Here is a 22,915-nt window from a genome sequence, read left to right on the forward strand (position 1 = left end):
GTCCGGACTTATTTTGCAGAGAAGCCCTTTTACCAAGAAGGCAAAAACACTTTGAATTGGTGGAAGAGTAACCTACCTTCTATGCACCATCCCAACACAAATTTCAGGATGGTTTTATCTTGGTTGTCAGAACTTGTCAGAGGTTATGCTAACAGGAACAGAGGAGCAGAAGACACGGGACTTAGGGCTTTGGAGAGGGATAAGTAAACATTACAGATGGGTGTAAACAAAACAGGATGGACAGCGCTCATTGGATTAGGTGATGTCTTACGAAGAGCCGCAGCAGTCAATCGTAACAAGACATGTTTATTCCTCAATGAAAAAAGTGTATAAGACTGAGATGTAACTAAAAAAACAATTGAAACAATGCCACACTGAATCCTGTGGGCGTTTTAAGGGATAACATCCTTTAGCGGATCAGCGTGGCATGGAGGTGTGCCGGTATCCATGCTGTGAAGATTAAATCTTGGTCTGAGGGAGGAGGAAGGTGCCCGGGAGGTCAAAATGCACAGGGGTATAGAAACTGGCTGTAGCATTGTATGAGTCATCCAGGGGGGGGGGGGGGTGCTGCAAGCCCGGGTCAAATTTCATGAATGGGGTTTACATCCACTTATATGAAGTTTAAGGTGTGTGTGTTTTTTTTTCTTCTCCCCTTTGCCATTGTGTGTATCACTCCATTTTGTTAAATTTCTTAAAATAATCAATCTGTCAACTAATTGATGATGATTTTTTTTAAGTTGTCGCCGTACTCGTTTCAGGTCAATGATTTTCTGAGCAGTAAACCATAGAGGTAGTGCTCTTGACATCTTGCACCTTTTACCAGCAAGTAAGCATTAAACTGTTTAGTTGGCATTGTTTACATGCATTTTTGAAATTATTCTTTTGTTTTTTTGGGTAGTGCATTGAGGTTATGGGAGATGGATGTTTAAACAGTGAACACTTTGAAGAGCTTGGAGGAATCCTCAAAAGCAAATTAGAAGAGCACTTTAAAAATCAAGAATTAAGACAAGGTAGGTTTCCAGAAAATGTTTTGTAAAGTGATTTTCTTCAAACGAATAGCTTCTTCCCTTGCCGCCAAATCATGAACCTCATTGGCTTCAAGTGGTTGTACCAAAGTGATGCAGCTGCAGGCATCATTTAGGTACCGTTTTTAGAGCTGATAGTAGGCTGTCTAGTAAAAACCAATGCGGCCAAGCAGTGGGAGGGGGACACCCCCCACCTTCCGCTCCCCCAGGCTCTTCAGTACTGCCAGGGGACCTGAGCGTCAAGCTGGCATGATCCGCCGGCTGGCCGGAGACCCAAACAAAGCCGGAATTGGCTTTGATCAGGTCTCAGTTGTAGTAACCTGGAAGCGTCGTCCCTTTCTGGTTTAGAAAACTGGCGCCATTGGCTCCAGTGTAAAGTATTCAAAAATGCAGTTCTTAGCGGTTTGAATATTTTCAAGTGTAGAGGAGGGGTTTGGGTGGGGTCTTATAGACCCCAGATCCCTCCAATAAGAGTACCTGTCACTGAATATTACTGTCACAAGGGATGTTTACGTTCCTTGTGACAGCAATAAAAGTGATTTAAAAAAAAAGTTAATGTGTTTTTTGTTAAAGCGCTCCAAAGTCACGCTCCCACAAATATATACAGTGTTCAAACCACACGTGAGGTATTGCCGTGGTCTTTGGAGCAACAGAAATCATTCTAGCCCTAGACTGCCTCCAACGCTGAACTGGTAACTGTTAAATTTTAAAGCATTGCCTAAGATTTTTAGTATCATAGTTTGTTGCCCTTCCACTAGTATGCACAATTTCAAAGCATGACATGTTGGGTATCTATTTACTCGGCATAACATCTTTCACATTGGACAAAAAAATTTGGCTAACTTTACAAGGTTTCTTTTTGTTTCCTTTTTTAAAATTCATTTAAGTGTATTTTTTATTTATTTTTTAAATGCATTTAAAAGACCGCTGTGCAAATACAGTGTGAAATAAAATATTGCAATGACTGACATTTTTTTTTTCTTCGCCAATTATGTTTGGGGGTTCTAAGTAATTTTCTAGCAAAATACAGATTTTTAACTTGTAAGCAATAAATGTCAGAAATGGGCCTAGTTTTCAAGTGGTTGATCTTTAGCTTGCAGGCAAAATTATTGGTTTGGGTTGTGCAAATAAAACCTTTTGAAATGTAGCACCATTTCTGTCTAACTGCATGGAAATGAATTTTACATTCTACTTGGAAGAGTAAAGTAATGAAACGCCTCATTGCTTTCCCCTCATTCCCATGCTGCTCCGTTTCTGAGACCAAAGTAAAATACCCTGAATTTCTGGGAGAGCATGTGATTTTTCTCTCCCTCTTGATTGGTCCAGTGCAATCAGAAGGTGGTGGAGTATACGGAAAGTATATGCTGCTGTGAAAAGGGGTATTTAAATACATTTTTTGATTTGCGCTGTATAAGCAATGGAAAAAATCACTTAAAGCGGAGTTCCGGCCACAATTTCACTTTTTAAATATACCCCTGTAATACACAAGCTTAATGTATTCTAGTAAAGTTAGTCTGTAAACTAAGGTCTGTTTTGTTAGGTTGTTGCAGCCTTTAGACAATTTATAAAATATAAATTGACTGGGGCCATCTTAAGTGTGGGCATCATGAAGCCAGACTGTATGACTTCCTGGATTTCAGCCTTGCGGATCTCGCACATGCTCAGTGCTGCACAAGCAGTGTAATAGTTTTCAGATCAGGTTTCAGCACCTGTACTGTCCAAGTCACATGATTCTTTCGAGACTGGGGAGTGCACAGACTCCTGGAAAGTTACAACCACTACATTCCCAGGAGTCTGTGCGGTGAAGCTTAAGCACCTAGGTGCAGGAAGAGGGAAGATTAACTATTCTGCCTAGCAACAACTCTTTGAAAGCATCTAAAAAAAAAAAATCTTAAAGGACTAATGACATTTTTTTTAAAACTACTGATGTAATGTTATATTTATGGGTGGAACTCCACTTTAAAGCTGGAAGTGAACTCCACTTTAAAGCTGGAAGTGAAAGTCCATGCCCTAGACTTTCCATTTAATTTGCTTTGTACAAGTTGGTTAAAAACATGCACATCCTATTACAGTAATTTTTAAACCATTTTGATGGCCTAAGACAGGGGTGCCCAACAGCTGGACTGCAGGCCATGCCCTCTGCTCTGGGATGGCAGGTCGGCAAGCCAAGATCGTGGGTTCCTGACCTGCCATCCCCGAGCATCAGTGTAAACTGAGTCGGCGCTTAAGGAATCAGGGCTTCATGTATAGCACTGGCTCCTGTCACAGGCAAAGTAATAATGAATGTACTCGGCCTGTGACCAAATGTACTCTGCATATTTCTCTAGCGCCGCCTCCTTTCACACTGATGCTCTGGATGGTGGATCCCAGCACTACCAGCCCTGGCGTCCAGCCAATAGCTTTACCTGCCTGGGGGACAGCAGCAGCCAGTGATGCCTGCAGGAATCCTGAGGAAGAAGTGAAGATTGAGGTGAATGTAAACCGCAGTACATCAGTAGGAATGCAGCCTTGGGCCCCTTTCACACGATCAGTCCAATTTGTGACCGAATGTTTTTTCAAGTGCACCAAATCGGACCCTGCATTCACCTCTATAGGGCAGCACATGTAAACGGACTTGTCTGTTTACACCCACCTATCTCCAATCCGATCTACCTTAAAAAAAAAAAAAAAAACAGAAAGGGATCTGTTCTCTATCTGGGCAGATCGGTTCTAATGGCCCATAGATTAGAGCAGGCTATTTCTGCTCTGCATATGCAAAGTGGGCACAAACCTGTCGTCGTGGCCCTGCTCCTCCAAAAGGTTGGGCACCCCTGGACCAAGAGTTCTTCAATCATGCTGCAACAGTACTAATGCCTGGTATTCATCCACCTTAGGTTATAGGCATGCACCTTCAGGTGATCTGACATTGGCAAAGTTTTTTTAGATGGCATACACCCTGGGCGCTTCCGCTATCCCACACAGAATCCTCGGTTTTGTGCTACTGTCTGAAGGTGATGGACTTTTTCCCCTCCACGGAGAACTCACCGTAACTGGTTTCTTTTCTCAACCTTCAATTGTTCAATCAAGCCCTCTGACTTCTAATGCCAGCCTAAAGACTGCACGCTGTGGGGGACGGCATATAGTGTTGCCTCTTGCATGGGCACTCAATTTGGCACTTTTGTTCAATGCATTGAGTTTGCCGCATGTGAAGTGGAAGGCCTAAAATGTTTATGATTTCAGTTTTTATTGCTCACCCTTTGGCTGAACTACTTTTGTACAGCCTAACTAATAGAATTTTTTTTTTTTGTAAACTTAAATCTTAATCGTACGTTGCAAAACTCGTATGCATGGGTTATGTGCAGGCTACCTACAGGTGATAAGACACTGGATAAAAACTTCCTTGGGCCACCCCTAATAAACTAAATTATCCCTCCCACACCATTAAACTACAGTTTTGTTTACTAGTGTCCTTTAAAGGGTCAGTACTGGTTTCATGTCCTCCATTGTTCGTTTTTGCTTTGAAGTAGCTGTAATCCTTCTCTGATCTCCACACTTCCTGCTTGTCTGTCTGGCTCCTTATGAAAAAACTCATGCGAGCTTCTCACTGTGGTCCATGATCAAGAAGGTGTGATTACTGTGTGTCTAAAGATCCTGCATTAGGAGCTCATTTTGGCACAATGTGTGTTCTTAGCCACAGGGTGATATACAGGTCCAGGGCTGTGGTCTGTCTATGGTTCTCAGATGCTGAAGACTCCTTCAAGGGGTATGCCCACTTTGACAGGTAAAGTGTGGGCACTTGGTAGGCCCAGTGTCATGTACACAGTAAGACAGTGTTGCCTTGGGTTATTTTGTAACAGGGTTTCCCTGTATGTTAACAATGGGTTCTACCTTTTTCAATAGGATAAACCACGGTGCCTTGCATACTGTGCAGTTTTATTGGCAGAATGGAAAGTTATTCATGTTGTATACCGTAATCGTAAGCCTTCAAGGTTATTCGGTGTGAGCACACCCCCCCTGCTTTTTATCTAGACTTGGTCCCAGGAGGATGAAGTAGCTTCATCAGATCACCAAGCTGATGGCATTCCTAACTACCTTTTCCACCAAAACCAAACACAACACATTGCTGCACTCCTGCTAATCTACTCTTGAGACACATCAACAGAAATGTCAAGTAATGGTGGCTCCTCTATCTGGACACACAAAACCCATGCAATTGAAACTTTATATTCTCATGAATACCCCACTGGTGGCAAAATGGCCAAGCCCCATATAAAAAAAATATTGCTTAGTGATAGCTGCTTCCATGTTCCGGCAGAATGTCCCCTTATGTTCTAGCTCTCTCAGGAGCGTACGATATAGCCTGTCTGTCACAAAGCAGTTTTTCTTTGCCAATTGGTCTAAATTCTTCAGAAAACATTCAGCACTTCTACAACCTTTTGGTTGCATGTCCTCTTTCTTCTGTCCCAGTTCAGCAAAAACTGGCAAACTCCTTTTTGAGGATCTTATGGAATAAACTATAAAATATTTAGGATCCTGAACTTGAAGCGCAGACTGCAGAGTATTTTTAATCTCCATTTTATGAACCACAGGTTAGTGTGGTGCGCACTGGGTTTTTGCCCAGCAGCTTACCTGACAAGCCCCTATCTACACCAAGAGTCGAGACTTTTCCTGTACATGCAGATTGATTGTGGCCAAACTTGAAAGATACTTCGTAATTTTGCTGAGCTTTAGCCTATAGAAAATTTGAAAAATATTCTATTCACGTAGTGGATCCTGCCATTTCAGTTCTCAAACACCTTACATTCCCTACTGAAGATGTTTTTTTCCTTTTTGAAGGGTTCTGTAGATGGGTGTTTGAAAGCCCTCTTTAAAGCTTCACACTCAGGTTCTGCCTAGCAGTGGGCAATGTCTGCCCTATCTGACAGATTACTGCTAGCTGGACAAGAAAATCGTCATCGCGGCTCCGGCCAATCTCATACCTAAAAATAACTCCGGGAGACAGGTCTCCGGTCACAGCAGTGTGCGGAGCCTGCTGCAACAGCTTTGATCTAAGGCAAGTATTTAACCACTTCCTACCTGGCTTATAGCAGATTGATGGCTGGAAAGTGGTTGTTAATCCTGACTAGGCATCATGACGTCCAGCAGGATAACATGCCAGCGTGTGGCGATCGCGGCGTGTCTGGCTGCTTTTCTGATCGTGGTAAGGAGCCTTTAACACGCGCTTCTTGCCACATGATCAGCTGTGATCAATCATAGCTGATCATTGCGTGAACCAGGAAGTGCCGGTAAACGGCATACCTTGGTTCGCGCTGACGTGCTGATTTAGGGGGGGTGTTCTGTGCTCATGACCAACACGTCTGATGGGGGCTGTGCTAATCAATCTGCTGCCAGTCAGTGCCCCCTCAAAGTCTTTCCCACCAAAGTGTTTAGCAATTCTACACCTGTCAGCGCCTCATCAGTACCATCTATTCGTGTCCATCAGTGCCCATCAATTCTACATGTCGGTACCACCTCATCGGTGCCCTACAGCAGGGGTCTCCAAACTACGGCCCGCGGGCCACATCCGGCCCGCCAGGCCATTTCTTCCGGCCCGCAGCGTGACTCCTTAGTCCACCTGTTAGTTGTGGAATCTGCGCTGCATATTCGCCCCAGGCAATATGCAGCGCAGGTCCCGCAATCCCTCCCGGCATCTCACTGTGTGTGTTGGCTGCTGGGACCACGGCATCCCAGCAGCCAATAAGGTGTTTAGGGCAGACCCGTTGCCGCCTCCCGCCTCGCTGTTAACCAGTAACGAGTGTGCAATACCAGCGGGGCGGGAGTCGGGAGATGCAGCAGGTCTGCACAGCCAGTGACGGAGAGTGGAGACGCGCTGGACACATGCAAGGAGGGGGGCTGATACACTTGAGTGGGGGTGGGTTGAATGGCGCTGATGGGGCACAAACATCTGGGGGCTGATGACTCTGATGGGGACACACGTGGAGGGGGTCTTCAGACCGATTTGGACACAAATTTTGGGGGGCTGATGACTCTGCTGGGGACACACGTGGAGGGGGGGTTGTAGACTGATAGGGACACACATTTTGGGGCGCTTATGACTCTGATGGGGACATACATGTGGGGGGGGGGGCTGATGACTGATGGGGACATAAATGTGGGGGGGGGGCTGATGACTGATGGGACATAAATATATATATATATGGGGGGGGGGGGGGTGATGACTCTGATGGGGACACAAATATCTGTGGGGTCTGATGGGGACACAAATGTGGGGGGCTGATGATTTTGATGGGGACACAAATATCTGTGGGGTTTGATGGGGACACAAATGTGGGGGTGCTGGTGGCTCTTATGGGGACACAAACATGTGAGGAGGGGGGCTGATGGCTCTAATGGTGACACAAATATGCAGGCGGGGGTGGGCTGTGATGGGGACACAAATGTGCAGGGAGACTCGGATAAATGATGGGGGGGGCTCTAATGGGGACACCAATTTGTGGGGATAGCCTAATGAGTGATGGGGACACAGAAGAATGGGGACACAGATGAATGGGGAGACTGATGGGGACACAGATGAATGCGGAGACTGATGGGGACACAGATGAATGGGGAGACTGATGGGGACACAGATGAATGGGGAGACTGATGGGGACACAGATGAATGGGGAGACTGATGGGGACACAGATGAATGCGGAGACTGATGGGGACACAGATGAATGGGGACACAGATGAATGGGGAGACTGATGGGGACACAGATGAATGCGGAGACTGATGGGGACACAGATGAATGGGGACACAGATGAATGGGAAGACTGATGGGGACACAGATGGATGGGGACACAGATGAATGGGGACACAGATGAATGGGGACACAGATGGATGGGGACACAGATAAATGGGGACACAGATGATGGGGTCACAGATGAATGGGGACACAGATGAATGGGGACACAGATGATGGGGACACAGATGAATGGGGACGCAGGTGGATGGGGAAACTGATGGGGACACAGATGAATGGGGACACAGATGGATGGGGACACAGATGGATGGGGACACAGATGAATGGGGACACAGATGGATGGGGACACAGATGGATGGGGACACAGATGGATGGGGACACAGATGATGGGGTCACAGATGAATGGGGTCACAGATGAATGGGGACACAGATGAATGGGGACACAGATGATGGGGACACAGATGAATGGGGACGCAGGTGGATGGGGAAACTGATGGGGACACAGATGAATGGGGACACAGATGGATGGGGACACAGATGGATGGGGAGACTGATGGGGACACAGATGAATGGGGAGACTGATGGGGACACAGATGGATGGGGAGACAGATGGATGGGGAGACTGATGGGGACACAGATGAATGGGGACACAAATGAATGGGAAGACTGATGGGGACACAGATGAATGGGGACACAGATGAATGGGAAGACTGATGGGGACACAGATGAATGGGGACACAGATGAATAGGAAGACTGATGGGGACACAGATGATGGTGACACAGATGGATGGGGAGACTGATAGGGACACAGATGAATGGGGAGACTGATAGGGACACAGATGAATGGGGAGACTGATGGGGACACAGATGATGGTGACACAGATGGATGGGGAGACTGATGGGGACACAGATGATGGGGACACAGATGATGGGGACACAGGTGGATTGGGACACAGGTGGATGGGGACACTGATGGGGACACAGATGAATGGGGACACTGATGGGGACACAGATGAATGGGGAGACTGATGGGGACACAGATGATGGTGACACAGATGGATGGGGAGACTGATGGGGACACAGATGATGGTGACACAGATGATGGGGACACAGATGATGGGGACACAGATGATGGGGACACAGATGATGGGGACACAGATGATGGGGACACAGATGATGGGGACACAGGTGGATGGGGACACAGGTGGATGGGGACACAGATGGATGGGGACACTGATGGGGACACAGATGAATGGGGACACAGATGGATGGGGACACAGATGAATGGGGACACAGATGAATGGGGACACAGATGGATGGGGACACAGATGGATGGGGAGACTGATGGATGGGGAGACTGATGGATGGGGAGACTGATGGATGGGGAGACTGATGGATGGGGAGACTGATGGGGACACAGATGATGGGGACACAGATAAATGGGGACACAGATGAATGGGAAGACTGATGGGGACACAGATGATGGTGACACGGATGTAAAGCCTCATGCACGCTGGAAGTTTAGCCCCGCTGCATGATGCTCCAGCGTTTAGGTGCCAGCAAAGAATATAGGAGCACCATCCAATCCTGCTGTCAGCAGTAAGTCAAATTCTATTCTATTCTTCTTCTGTGGATTTATTTATAAATTATGTTTCCGGCCCGCGAATATGTGTAAAATATAGAATGTGGCCCTCGAAGTAAAAAGTTTGGAGACCCCTGCCCTACAGTGAAGGAGAAAACAAAATGTTAGGACAAACAACTTTTTATTTATTTTTCTCTCCAAAAATGTTAATCCTTTTCAGTTTGTTTTGCAAAAAAAACACCAGAGGTGATCAAATACCACCAAAAGAAAGTTCTATTTGTGGGAAGAAAATTTATAAAAATGTAGTTTGTGTACAATGTTTTATGACCGCGCAATTGTCATTCAAAGTGCGACAGCGCTGAAAATTGTCCTGGGGGTGGGTTGTAAAGGTACAAATCCCCCCCCCATAAGTTTCCTTTACCTTGGTGCAGTCCTCCTTCACTTCATCATTCGATTTTGCTTTTTAAATGTCCTCATTTCTTCTGAGAAATCCTCACTTCCTGTTCTTCTGTCTGTAACTCTACACAATAATGCCGGGCTTTCTCCCTGGGGTGGAGTGTCCTGCTCGCCCCCTCCCTGGACTACAGGAGAGTCGGGATGCCCACTAACACACAGCATCTTTCTCTATCTGCAACGTAGAGAGCGTCCTGACTCTCCTGTAGTCCAAGGGAGGGGGGCGAGCACGACTCTACATCAGGGAGAAGGCCTTGCATTGCTGTGTGGAAATGGACAGAAGAACAGGAAGTGAGCATTTCTCAGAAGAAATAAGGACATTTAAAAGCAAAATCGAAGGATGAGTTAAGTGAAGGAGGACTGCACTAGAGGTTAAGGAAGCCATTTAGGGAAAAAATTGTACCTTTTACAACACCTTTAATTGGTAATGAATGAGCTAGTATACATTGCATACTAGCTCATTATGCCTTTGTCTTGCTGGGTATTTCTCTCCCCCCCCCCCCCCCAGTTTACAACCACTTTAACTAGCTATGGTGTTTCTCCAACAATTTCTGCCATCAATATACAACAGGGTTTGACAAATTTGCTTGGAATCTAGGAGCCAGCTAAAAAAGTTAGGAGCCAGAAAACGCACCCCGTCCCGACGAGCTTGCGCGCAGAAGCGAACGCATATGTAAACGGTGTTCAAATCATACATGTGAGGTATCGCCGCGATTGGTAGAGCGAGAGCAATAATTCTAGCGCTAGACCTCCTCTATATCTCAAAACATGCAACCTGTAGATTTTTTTTAAATGTCGCCTATGAAGATTTTGAACGGTAAAAGTCTTAGGTATTCCATGAGCGGACGCAATTTTGAAGCGTGACATGTTGGGTATCAATTTACTTGGCGTAACATTATATTTCATAATATAAAAAAAATGGGGATAACTACTGTTGTCTTATTTTTTTAATTAAAAAAAAAAGTTATTTTTTCCCAAAAAAGTGCGCTTGTAAGACCGCTGCGCAAATACAGCGTGACAAAGTATTGCAGCGATCGCCATTTTATTCTCTAGGGTGTTAGGATAAAAAATATATATAATGTTTGGGGGTTCTAATTAAAGGGAAGAAGATGGCAGTGAAAAACTACATTAGAATTGCTGTTTAACTTGTTATGCTTAACTTGTAATACCAACGGCCACCACCAGATGGCGCCAGCTCACACATCTGGTGGTAATAACTTGTAATACCAACGGCTAACCACCAGGTGGCGCCAGCTCACGAAAAAAATATTTTTATTTTTTTTGCCCACCTTCCAAGCCAAGTCGCCAGGACGTTATTTCTAGTCGCCCTGGCGACCGGGATTTGTCGAGCCCTGATATACAAGACGCCCATCTACACATCTCCAGCTTCCGCTCACATTGACACTTTTTCTACTTTTTGCTGTGGGAGAATAGCACTTCCAATCTGTAGCCCTACCGTTTGGGCTCTCCTTTCCACCCAGGGTGTTCACAGAAGTGCTTGCCCCCTTTTTGCATCTTCTATGAACCCATGCATTCACTTATTTTACTGAAATGTATTGAATTTTGCAATAAGAAAAGTAGTCCAAAATGGTGACAAAAGGCATCCATACACAGTAAACGGATAATCCTCTCTAAATTTAGGGCTTCTATAGCAATTCCCTGATAACATAACTTCATTATCAGAAAATTTTCAAGGAATCCATTAATCCAGGCATTATTTCATAGGATATATCTGCATGACCTAGTACTGAAGGGTCCACTCATAACCTTGTCTGCCAATGTTCAAGGGCAATTAATTTCCTTCAAAATGTAGGCTGAATGACCAGCTTTCCAAAGTCTGCTCTCCTCCCCTCACTGTCCGGTGTACCTTGGTTCAACGTTGCACACAGCCCAAGCTAGAATCTTCCTTCTGCAAAAAAATGGTCTCCCCTGAGGTCCCACATGCAGAGACTCGGATCCAAACCACATTCATCAGCTCGCTTTTGCATGAGGGTTTTAGGACTTTATGGTAGCCTCTTTGTCTTTCATGCCAGACCGCTTCAAGCCAACATACTCAATGTGGAACAAGCAAATCCAATCCTAGATTGTTGGTGCTTCTATTCAGGCAATCTCCCTGGCACAGTGACCAATTCTGCCCTGGGTTCAGGAAAGTCCTATTAATTCCCATATCCTAGAAGGTGACTATAGGTGCCAGCCTCTACAAGCTGAAGCTTGTTTTACAACTCCCTCCCATTAAAGACCCTCTTGTCTGCAGGAAGAAAGGCTATCTGTTTCTCATTACACCAAATTGACATAGGACATGGTACACAGACCTCTTCTAAATGGACCGGAGTTGCTTGCTCAAGACCCTCTATTCCATCCTGCTGCTCAGTGTTTGTCGGCTTAACAGCATGGCTGAAATTTAAGTCCTAAAGCAGCCATCCCTAAATGGTAGCCTGCAGTCCAAGCATGGACCGTGCAACACTCCTGCGCGGACCGCCCAGGCTACCTGTGTAGTAGTCAGTCATTGGTTTACTGGTACTGGGAGTTTCCCAACAACGTGTGTGTGTGTGTGTGTGTGTGTGTGTGTGTCCTACCTCCTGCACCTTTAACATAAAAGAAGGTGCATGCTGATGGGCACATTATGTTAAGGGGGGGGGGCCATGTGATGGACACCTGATGTAAGGGGGGGGGCTGTGATTGGGACATCTACAGAGGATTACCAGAGTGTGTGGAGGAAACAGTAAGAACACCCGAGTGTGGCTTGCGCCAAAAAAGGAAAGATCTGTACAATCTTTCATGGTACAGACTTGCGTTTTGGACCTTGGCTGGAAAAAATTAGTTACCGGACCTCCTTGATTTTTATTTCACTATCTGTCCTAAAGGATATAAGTCATTGTGATTATCTCCACCACATCCAACTACCAACAATATTTCGAATTGCACATGGGGTCTTTGCATGGTGCGAGAGCACGGCTGAATCCATAGAAATTATATCACTCATACTTTGGCTATTCTTCAGTCTGGTTTTGATCAGTGTCTGGGGCAGGTTACTGCCTTCATTCTGTAACAAACAATCTGCCTCACAATTCCCAGGCAATGTTTCTACAGCTTGTTGCTCATATAAATTCCCCAATTCACTGCAAAATAAAAAAAAGGAGATATGCCTCCTGTATCACTTCTGGATCTTAACCTTTTGTGCTCTGAGGTTCAGAGACCTCCCTTTGAACCAATTTGAGACATTTCGGTGGAAAACCTCACTAGTAAGTTTGCCTTCCTAGTTGTCGGGACAAAGACATTTTCCTACACTGCTCAGATGTGGTTGGGGTTATTGCGGTCTACCTACCATCCATGGCCTCTGTTCACAAGACTTTTTCTCTTTGCCATGCCTGTAGGTCCTCCAAGTGGACTTTTACTTCCCACTCCAACATGGTCTCTGATTCTTCATTCACATATTCCTCAAGTTCTACCAGATAGATGCTCAGGTCTTTGAGGATACTTTTGGCCACAAGGTGCTTCAAGCTGAGTATTTTTGGCTTGTTTTTTGTGAGCGCCTGTTTGCAGTTGTTTGCTATGTTGCCCACTCCTCAGTTTGTTGCATGGGGTTTTTAAAACTTTATGAATACAAATCCTGTACTGTACAATTTTAAGGTAATTGTTTTTTTAATTTCCTGTTAAATACATAGTCTTGTAATACAGGGCACAGGCCCCTCCACTGTGCCTTTTTCACGCCTTGCTTTAAAAAAAGGTTTCTTGGAATGGGCTATAAGTGTGTATTAGGGGCTGTCCTAGCTAATTTTTGCCAGTGTCCAATATCTTAAAAGTAGCCTGCATATAACCTATGATCTTTCAATACAAATCCTGTGCTGCATTCCAAGAGGAGGAATCTAAAAGTCAAGTATTTAATTTTTTTTGTTCTACCTTTTTGTAATCCATTGAGGAACAGACTGCACCCTGGTGTTTTGAAAGGGGGGAGGGGCAATGGTATGCTGGGTAGAGGGGGTTATACAGGGGCTGGCTTATTGCTTTGTTTTCCAGTGCCCTAACTTCTTGGAGGTGGCAGTATAACCCAAATGTTATAAATTCTGGTGTCTTTAAATGTAGTAGAAAAAATCCTTTCAGGGTAGGTATGAAACTATAAGTCTTGTTTAAAATATTGTATACTAAATTTTAATTATTTTGACGCTTTAGTAAAAAGACAAGATGAAGACTATGACGAGCAAGTGGAGGAGTCCCTGCAAGATGAGGTAGATTTTAATTCTGTGCTTGGAAATGAAAACATTGGCCTCTTATGTGTCTTTTTTTTTTTTTTTTTTGTAATGAGCAAATGCCTTGACCTATGAGTCGAATGGAAATATGGGAGGAAACCTTGGTAGTATTGAGCCTTTGGGTCGCATCTTGTTTTGTGCTAAGTAGCAGGAACAGAGACATGAATTTGGCTCCAGAACTGTTAACTATGCTGTACATGAAAAGCTGTCTGAAATTTAAGCTTTCTGTTTTTCAAAAAAAAAAAATTGCCATGTTAATGTCATCATTTGCAACTGTTGCAATCCTGTAATATCTCAGATATGTGAAACTTGATTTTCTGTTTCTTTTTTGACTTTTCTCCATTGACATTCATCCAATGTTTTTGAAATGTTGCAATCAGGAAAACACAGAAAAATAGAAGGAGCTCTGATGATCATGGGAAATTCATAGAAAATGACATGTCACACACTAGATACACATTTGTGTCGGCTGTGCAGATGACAAGACATTCTCAGTCAGGTCCCCCCTCATAAATAGACCCTTCAGAGTTAATTTTTATGCAGTTATTGTGTCGGCCATTCTGAACATTTAAATGTAAAAGTACTTGTAAAGGGCAGGTACAGTGAGGGGGAAAAAACAGTATTTGATCCCATGCTGATATTTGTACGTTTGCCCACTGACAGTCTGTAATTTTAATGGTAGGTTTATTTTAACAGTGAGGGGCAGAATAACCCAAATATGCAGAAAAACACATTTCCAAAAGTTATAAATTGATTTGCATTTTAATGAGAAATAAGTATTTGACCCCCTATCGGCAAGATTCCTGGCTCCCGGGTGTTTTCTATACAGGTGCTGAGATTAGGAGCACTCTTAAAGGGATTGCTCCTTAATATCAGCTTGTTACCTGTATAAGACACCTGTCCACAGAAGCAATTGGATTCCAATCTCTCCACCATGGCTAAGACCAAAGAGCTGTCCAAGGATGCCAGGGACAAGGTTGTAGACCTACATAAGGCTGTAATGGACTACAAGACCCTCTCCAGCAGCTTGGTGAGAGGGTAACAGTTTGCAATTCACAAATGGAAGAAACACAAAGTAATTCAATCTCCCTCTGTCTGGGGCTCCATGCAAGATCTCACCTCTAGGAGTTTCAATGATCATAAGTATTGATGAGCAATCGGTCGAGAACTACACAGGAGAATCTTGCCAATGATCTCAAGGCAGCTGGGACCATAGTCGCCAAGTAAACAATTAGTAAAAATATGCAGTGAAGGACTGAAATCCTGCAGCGCCCGCAAGGTCCCCCTGCTCAAGAAAGCACATGTACATGCTGTCTGAAGTTTGCTAATGTCTGATTCAGAGGAGAACTGGGTAAAAGTGTTGTGGACAGATGAGACCAAAATTGAGCTTTTTGGCATCAACGCAACTCTGTGTTTGGACGAGGAATTCTATGACCCCAAGAACACCATCCCCCCCACCGTAAAAAAAATTATGCTTTGGGGGTGTGTTTCTGCTTAAGGGACAGGACAATGTCACGCTAATGTCACGCTATCAAATGGATGGGGCCGTGTACTGTCAAATATTGGGTGAGGACCTTCTTCCCTCAGCCAGGGCATTGAAAATAGGTTGTGGATGGGTATTCCAGCATGACAATGACCCAAAACACACAGCCAAGGCAACAAAGGAGTGGCTCAAGGAATGCATTAAGGTCCTGGAGTTGCTTGGCCCCTAATCCCATAGAAAATATGTGGAGGGAGCTCAAGGTTCAAGTTGCCAAACGTCAGCCTCAAAACCTTAATGGCTTGGCGAGGATCTGCACTGAGGAGTGGGACACAATCCCTCCTGAGATGTGTGCAAACCTGGTAGCCAACTATGTCTGACCTCTGTGACTGTCAAGGGTTTTGCCACCAAGTACTGCGTCGTTTTGCAAAGGGATCAAATGTTTTTCACTAATCCTTTAAGGACCCAGCCCCTTTCTGAGATTTGTTTACAAGTCAAAAACAGTTTTTTGCTAGAAAATGACTTGGCACCCCCAAACATTATTTCCCCCCCCCCCTAACACCCTAGGAAATTAAATAATGGTAGTTGCAATACTTTCACACTGTATTTGCGCAGCGGTCTTACCAGCACACTTGTTAGGTATTTGCCAAACATGTGACGTTTCAAATGCGCCTGCTCGTGGAATGGCGGCAAACTTTTACCGATAATCTCCATTGGCGAGGTTTAAAAAAAATTCTACAGGGTGCATGTTTAGAGTTAGAGGAGGTCTAGGGCTAGAATGATTGCTCTCGCTCTACCGATCGCGGCGATACCTAAGGTGTGTGATTTGAACACCGTTTTCATATGTGGGGCGCTGCTCGTGTGTGGTTGCTTATGCACGCAAGCTCGTCGGGAGGTGGCGCGTTTAAAAATAAATAATTTCGTTGTTTTTTATAATGTTCTTTAACCACTTAAGACCCGGACCTTCAGGCAGGTAAAGGACCTGGCCAGTTTTTGCGATTTGGCACTGCGTCGCTTTAACTGGCGGTTGTGCGACGTGGCTCCCAAACAAAATTGGCATCCCCCCCTCCCTACAAATAGAGCTTTCTTTTGGTGGTATTTGATCACCTCTGCGGTTTTTATTTTTTGCGCTATAAACAAAAATAGACAATTTTGAAAAAAATTCAATGAATGAATGAAAACTTATATAGCGCAGCACATGCGAACTTAATCGCCTCTGGGCGCTTGTTGTTCCTGTCTCCTTTGGGAACAAAAAAGATGAGTCTTGATCTTTCTCCTGAACGTCCAGTGGTTCTCCTCCAACCGAATGCTGGTTGGTAAAGCGTTCGATGTTGTTTACTTTTTGCTATATCCCCCCCCCCCAAAAAAAAAAAAATATATATATATATATATATATATATATATATATATATATATATATATATATATATATTATATTATATTATATTATATTATATTATATTATATTATATTTTCCTCAGTTTAGGCCGATACGTATTCTACCTATTTTTGGTAAAAATCGCAATAAGTGTTTATCGATTGGTTTGTGCAAAATGTATAGTGTTTACAAAAAAGGCGATAGTTTTATTGCATTTTTATTTCTTTTTTTACTAATGGCGGCGATCAGCGTTTTTTTTCGTGACTGCGTCATGGCGGACACATCGGACAATTTTGACACTTTTTTGGGACCATTGTCATTTTCACAGCAAAAAATGCATTAATGCTTTGTTTACTGTGAAAATGACAATTGCAGTTTGGGAGTTAACCACTAGGGGGCGGTAAAGGGGGGAAAGTGTGACCTCATCTGTGTTTCTAACTGTAGGGGGGCGGGACTGGACTGTGACGTCATTGATCGTGTTTCCCTATATTAGTGAACTCACAATGACCGCGCCACAGTGAAGAACGGGGAAGCTGGGTTTACACACGGCTCTCCCCGTTCTTCAGCTCCGGGGACCGATCGCGGCGATCGAGTCCGCGTGTGCCGCGGTCACAGAGCTTCGGACCGGTTGGCGTGGGCACGCGCTCGCAACCCACGGCTGGGCACTTAGAGGACGTACAGGTACGTGCTTGTGCCCAGCCGTGCCATTCTGCTGACTTATATCTGCAGGAGGCGGATTCTAAGTGGTTAGAAAAAAAATGTAAACATCCTTTGTAATAGAAAAAAAAGCATGACGGGACCTCTTAAATATGCGATCTGGGGTCAAGAAAGCCCTTTATAAGAGCTATGGGTGGAAGTGACGTTTTGACGCAGATTCTGCCCTGCAGTGATATGGAGACGGGTGGGGGCCATCTCACTCGTCTCCATACCACTGACGTGAGAAAATCCAATCGCCTCTGCTGCCGATGGCCTTCGGTAAGCAAGGGGAGGGGGTTGCTTTCTCCTGCTGCCGATAAGTGATCTTGCGGCGAGTCTGCCGCAGACCCCACTATTATCGGAAACCGGACTGCCCCCTGAAGAAGAGGATACTGGGGTTATGGCAGCTAGCTACTGACATAATGATATTCCTCTTCAAACAGCTGGCTTGCGGCAGTACGGAAGTGGTTAAAATGCGAGTCTAATTTTTTATTTTTATTTTTTAAATGCCTTTTTCTGGATATGTTTGTTTGTCTCACTGTTAAAATACACCTACCATTAAAATTAGACTGATTTCTTTGTCAGTGGGCAAATGTACAAAACCAGCAGGCCATCAAATACCTCACTGTACTTCTGTAATAACTAGGAAAACTCTACTTTGTGCATGTTAACTTTTCGATAGAGATGGATGCCCTGTATACCAACATCCCGTGACAGCACTTGTGTGGCTTTAAAGACACAGCCATGTCTCTGCATTTTCATAAAGGCCAAGTTCACCTTTACAGAAAAATAGATCAACATGTTTTTGGAGAACACAAAGATGTGCATTTATTTTTTTTCCCCTGCAGGAGCCTGAAAGCATTGCACCCATGATCAGTAGATCACAAGTACAGTGTGGGCTCCTGTAGACGCGTTTCAGCTAGTACCTCTGTACAGGCATTCTGTTTGAAAACCGGAGGGATATGTCTGTGAACAAAAGCTTACCCTGTAGCTCATGGAAAACTGAGTTTATTCATATACAGGAATCTGAATAAGGCGGCCGTGTGGGCGTAGCCCCCCACAGCCATTTTGTTTTTGTAAAGTCACAGCAGGTGCTATGAAAGGGACCCCGTCTGCTGTCACAGGATGAGGGTTATCAAAGGAAGAGGGGTTGGTGCATGTTACATGGTCCACCCTAAATACAGGTGTAACATTGTTCCAAAGGAACTTATTCTTTAATTACAGAATAAGAGGACTTCATATTCATGACTGTTTGGGTTATGCTGCCACCTTCAGGTGAATGGACACTGGCCACAAAAATGAAGAAATTCCTATCCAGGCATAGCCCCTCCCTGCCCCAATTGGCCTAATTTTTTTTTAGCTATTTGTCTCTCTGAGGAGCTCCTTTCTTTGGCTTTAGTTCCCTAATTCCTGGGCTTTTTTTTTTTTTTAACATCCCTGATGATGCAAAGGAAGGCTTTGCACCAGTTGCTGTGGTCTGTAGGCCAAGAAGAACTTGGCCTACTGACCGCAGCAGGTGCTGCGTGTAACAGTGCCAGTCGGCCCTGAATTCTGCGTGTAGCCATCTTCAGGGTACAGTTTACTAGGCAACTTCTCTAGCAGGCTCTGTAGTTTCAAGGAAGTCCAGGAAATTCAAAGCCCTGCTGGATGAGTGAAAATTGGGCCTGCTGACCCTGCAACATCTGGGGGGTGCCTCTTGGAAATAGTAGCTCTGCTACAGCCCCCTGCACAGAGTAGCAGTTTAAGCACCAGAGTACAGTATCTGGGGACATGTTCATCAAGGGTACTTGCCACCTAGGTATTTTGGTTTGTCCCTACACTCTCCTCAGCTGGGTTGGCTCCTCTTGGGGAAATAAAAGGCCTACAAATCCTCAGTAAGCCATGGGCCTTGCAAAGGGTGGTGGGCTCCCAAATCTCTATCAGATAGAAAAGGCCCTCTGCAGAGTTTGGTCTTGGGGGGCACATCCTCCATTTACTTGTGTCCAAGAAATTTTCTGCAGCCATTTCTGGTTTGCATAATCGGCTCTTGTGGGTTTACTTGCTTTGAACACTCAAGGGCGAAAGCCTGGGCATGCTGCTTACCTTATACAGGTGTCTGAAAAACGTCCTCAGGAAGAGGAGGAATCTGAGGAGTGGGACTTTTCTGTAGAAAAGTCCTTCCAGGAGAAATCTCGAGGTCCAGGGCTGTCTCGGACACAGAAGACCATAGTGGGCTTTCCTAATGGTTGTGGTTTTCACCAACGTAAAGGTGCCACTTCTGGACTCCTTCTCCAAAGGTCGCTGGATTTGGGTCATGGCGGCTGCCAAAACATCCTAAATCTCTTCCTGAGTATCCGAACTTTCAGCAAGTAATATTTATGCCGATGGGCTCACCTAAAGGTATTTTCACCTCCGAAGTGATTTACTTGACAGTACATTATGGAGAAAGAATTCATTAAAGTTCTGATTGCTGACCCAGCCATTTCCTATTTGAATAGGACCCTTGTGTGTCCCGGTAGATTAGATCCCCAGTCTTTAAGGGCACCATGTTTAAGAAGTTGGAGAACTTTTTGGGCATTTGCAAAGCCCTTAAGTTTGGGACCTGTGCGTGAGTTTTTGGTGCTTGTCCAACTGTCTGGGAATTCCTGAAAGAATTTTTTTTTCTACCTACTTAATCTTTCCTTTTTAGTGCAATCTTTTCCCTGCCTTATGTGCAGTATAAAAATAGAGGGCATTCCAGTGATTCTGATTGCACCTTCTTGGGGAAAAATGGTAATGAGCGGTAAAGCCATTCCAGATGGGCCGAATTTGCTGTTGCACTGTCTGATCTTCCATCATGTTTTATAGTCTCTGGCTTTTAATCCCTACTACCCTCAAGGCAAGAAAGTTGACCTTCAGGAATGTGCACCACCATACATTTAAGATATATATATTTTTTTTTTTTCCTCCTGTTGTGAGGGGTGTACATTTTATCACTGTGGGTATGTTGTGGTGAAATTTCACTAAGTACCATCAAGGCACTGATCTTGGCCTTGCCTATTATGTTTTAGGGACCTTTCATGTCTCCTTCCTTGGTAAAAGCCCTTGTGCATGATGTTGCACAGATTGGTTCACCTGCGCAGACACTGGGATCTCAACTTGGTCTTGTCTGGGGTTTTTTTGCAGACCTTTTACCATCTTTTTATCCTTCTCTGAAGCATCCTAGGGAGAACAAGCTTATGTGTTTCATGTTCGTAAGTCTTTCCTTCACATGTTTTCAAAGTTCCACCAGGTAGATGTTCACTCTTTGGACACCCAGTTTTGGGAAGATGGTCTTGCAGGTAGCTTTGTAGTGAGGTCCTCCCCAAGGGGGGGGGGGGGGGGAGTCATGTGTGTCTACTTTTTATGACGCCCCTTTCAGACAGTCATGGTTATGAAGTCCTCTGTTTGCTGATGTACTCCAAGAAAGATTTTACAAGTTAACCAAAATCCAAACTTTACACATTGAATTGGTGCTGTACACTTCTGTCCTTTTTGGAGATGTGGTTTAATACAAATCACACTAAAATGTATCTTTTAATAAGATGTCTTGGTGCATAGACATGCAGAGCTCCTTCTGCTGTAAAGATGCCTGTTGGCATTTGATAAGGTTAATTTTAATGACTATATATGTTGATTTTAGCAACCCAAACCTATTGATATACTGTATTTGTAGCAGTGGCTGTTACTAAAGAATTGTATGCAGACACCCTCTTAATTTTTCGTTTTGATGGTTGTAAGCAAAACGTTCTGAAACTTGCATTAACAAGTGTTTTTGAAACCATTTTACTTTTTTTTCACAGGATGACAATGATGTTTATATTTTGACTAAAGTCGCTGACGTTTTGCACTCGATATTCAGCAGCTACAAAGAAAAAGTGTTGCCGTGGTTCGAACAGTTACTGCCATTAATTGTTAATTTGATTGTAAGTTGACCTTTAATTTGTTGTGTTTAAGTTTTAAAGACCTCCCCTTCTCAACCCACATTGATTTTTGGAACTGCCAATACCTGCCTGGAGCGGCTATCAACGGTTTCAGGGAACCCCTGTTTTGAGCTAACTCGTAAACCCATTTTTTTTTTTTTTCTCGTGCGATTTCTGTAATACCATACCTATAATTTACCTAATAAGACTGAGGCTGCAACACCGCTACAGGTGATACAATAGCTGTACTGTAGATTTGGTGCTGGTCCAGTCCGTGAATTGAGACTGTCAAAGTGTGCATAAGGCCTCTTTCACACGGGGCGGATCAGTAATGATCCGCCTCCGTATGCTCCGTTTGCTCAGCGGGGATTGCTCCGTTGATCCCCGCTGAGCTGGCGGATGACAGGGCGGTCCCTGCACACTGTGCAGGGACCGCCCTGTCTTTTCTCCGCTCTCCCCTATGGGGGATCGGATGAACACGGACCATATGTCCGTGTTCATCCGATCCACAGACGGAAGGAAAAATAGGGGTTTCTTCCGTCTGCAAAATCCGATCATTGCGGATGAGATCGGGTGTCAGCGGATGTTCATCCGCGATCTCATAGGGACCAATGTATGTTTCTTTTTCATCCGCAAACGGATGGATGAAAAAACGGACATACGGTCCGCACGTGTGAAAGGGGCCTAAGACCACGCTCCAATCTTCCGAAGTATGAATGCTTGAATTGTAAAAATCCATGCGTTGCATCAATAGACCACAATACAACAGGACTGTAGTGGCAAGGTTAACCTGTTTCACAAACCAAATCGCTTAATCATTACCCAATTTACCTAATAACACTCGGTTCCAAATTTTACACGCACACAATGGGTGGGTGTGTTTTTTTTGTTTTTTTTAATCCGCTCAAGTAGTTTTACTACTAGGGCTATTGTATAATGAAAGTGTTAATTTGTCAGCCCTTATGAAATTCAGTGTAAAAGTAAATTCACAAAGAACCACACAGATCTCCCCTTTAAAAATAAACTACTGGGTGATAAAAGGGTAAATGATTTCTGAGAAAATATGACTTGATAGATTAAATTTCACTTTTTTTTTTTTTTTTTTAATCTGCCTTCCTATTGCTTGCTACATTCCTTCTGTGGTACCACTGTATGTAAAAAAGAAAAAGTAGCCACCCTCTCTTGCATGCTCCTAGATGAAGTGTACATTGAAATTTGCGAACGTGCAATAATTTTCAAAAACAAATGGATGTGAGAGGGAAGCAAAGGTTGGAGAGCACACGAAGGACAGTGCAAGCAGAAAACCAGTTGCCAATGATTGCCTGAAATGGATTACAAATTTAATCGATTACAGGACAATTAAGTAGTGGATTCGCATGGATTTTTGGAGAGTAAAGCTACCTTTTAATGTTA

At 44.3% G+C, this 22,915-nt stretch overlaps 1 protein-coding gene across 1 annotated transcript in view; it reads left to right on the forward strand.

The window, feature by feature from the left end:
* The window catches only part of IPO5 (importin 5), a 110,655-nt gene that overhangs the window by 69,558 nt on the left and 18,182 nt on the right, over positions 1-22,915 (forward strand). Inside the window, exons 20-22 of the mRNA XM_040336126.1 lie at positions 899-1,010; positions 13,952-14,007; positions 21,383-21,505. Of these exons, the coding sequence (XP_040192060.1) occupies positions 899-1,010; positions 13,952-14,007; positions 21,383-21,505 (291 nt within the window). The remainder of the gene's footprint in view (positions 1-898; positions 1,011-13,951; positions 14,008-21,382; positions 21,506-22,915) is intronic.

The sequence above is a fragment of the Rana temporaria genome, chromosome 2 (genome assembly GCF_905171775.1).
Source record: "Rana temporaria chromosome 2, aRanTem1.1, whole genome shotgun sequence".
NCBI classification, from domain to species: domain Eukaryota; kingdom Metazoa; phylum Chordata; class Amphibia; order Anura; family Ranidae; genus Rana; species Rana temporaria.